This window comes from Diaphorina citri, unplaced genomic scaffold (genome assembly GCF_000475195.1).
Source record: "Diaphorina citri unplaced genomic scaffold, Diaci psyllid genome assembly version 1.1 scaffold18567, whole genome shotgun sequence".
NCBI lineage: Eukaryota > Metazoa > Arthropoda > Insecta > Hemiptera > Psyllidae > Diaphorina > Diaphorina citri.
This window is the reverse complement of record NW_007395921.1, coordinates 1-981: the sequence shown is the minus strand read 5'-3', so window position 1 is coordinate 981 and position 981 is coordinate 1. Positions and strand designations below refer to the sequence as shown.

At 47.3% G+C, this 981-nt stretch overlaps 1 protein-coding gene across 1 annotated transcript; it reads right to left on the bottom strand.

Annotated features, from left to right (window-relative positions):
* Positions 1 to 239: 239 nt before the first annotated feature.
* LOC103523272 lies at positions 240 to 975 on the bottom strand. The gene is made up of 2 exons (XM_008488332.1): positions 942 to 975; positions 240 to 716 (listed from the first exon to the last, which is right to left on the bottom strand). Exons 1-2 carry the CDS (start codon positions 972 to 974, stop codon positions 270 to 272), a joined length of 480 nt encoding a protein of 159 aa, XP_008486554.1. The 5' UTR covers position 975; the 3' UTR covers positions 240 to 269.
* Positions 976 to 981: the final 6 nt, after the last annotated feature.

Genomic DNA, 981 nt, shown 5'->3' with positions numbered 1-981 from the left:
TCTCTCTCTCTCTCTCTCTCTCAATACAATATATTTGCCTCGTGTCTGCGCTTTAACGCTTTATCGACCCATAAAAAACTACACACATTCTCCATCTCTCTCTCTCAGCCTCCTTTCTTTTATATCTCTCTTTCCCTCTCTCTTTGTATCTCACTCTCCCTTTCCTATGTTTCTATCTTACAGTATCTCCATCCTTTTCTCTCTCCCTCTTTTCATCTCTCTCGTAGGGTCTATTTCTATCGATATTTATGAGAAGGTGGGCTGGGAAATCAGGCGGCTTTAGGAGCCGGCGCTGCGGCTGCTGGTGGTTCCGCTGCTGTGGTTGATGCACCTGTTGCCGGGGCAGTTGCAGGAGCAGACGGTTTTGCGGCCGTCTCTGTCGCTGCTGCAGGAGGATTAGCTTGGTCCGTCCGCGATGGAAGGTTCTGCAACGGGGCTGTAAGCCCAGAAATGACCTTGGATGCTGGATCTACCACGGCATGAGTAGCGTCCGAAGCCAGCGAAGTTACTCCACTGAGGGTGTGACTGATGGGGTTGCTACCGGAATGGGTGAAGGGAGGCTGTCCAGAGGAAGGATAGGAGGGAAGGAATTGACCGTAATCAAAGATATAGTTGCGGAAGAGATCGTTGAAGGTGCGGATGATGGGGATGTAGACTTCGTTGTTCCGCGGGTCCGTGGCAATCAGGATCGGATTGCCGAAACAGGTCTGAAGAATCTGAAGGAGTTGAAAAAGAAATGGAGACATTTCAAGATTTTAGATATCATTGGACTTGGGCAATAAAGAAGGATTATATCTGGCTCTTTTGCAATTTAAAATTGTGTTTTTGTGGAACAGCTCCTTCAGGAGAACCCTCCCACTTAAAAGAAAGTCACACAAAAGAAAATAGTTGGCATTTCAAATGTTACTTTCTCCTTCCTCTCATCTGAAAATCTCACTTACCTGCGCCGTTGTACAGAGAAGCACCAAAAGCATGGGAGTA

What these genes read in the sequence shown, in the direction of transcription:
- LOC103523272 (XM_008488332.1), bottom strand. Translation starts at nt 974, where the DNA reads ATGCTTTTGGTGCTTCTCTGTACAACGGCGCAG. An exon ending in TTCTCTGTACAACGGCGCAG is followed by an intron (nt 717 to 941) that starts GTAAGTGAGATT and finishes CAACTCCTTCAG; the next exon opens with ATTCTTCAGACCTGTTTCGG.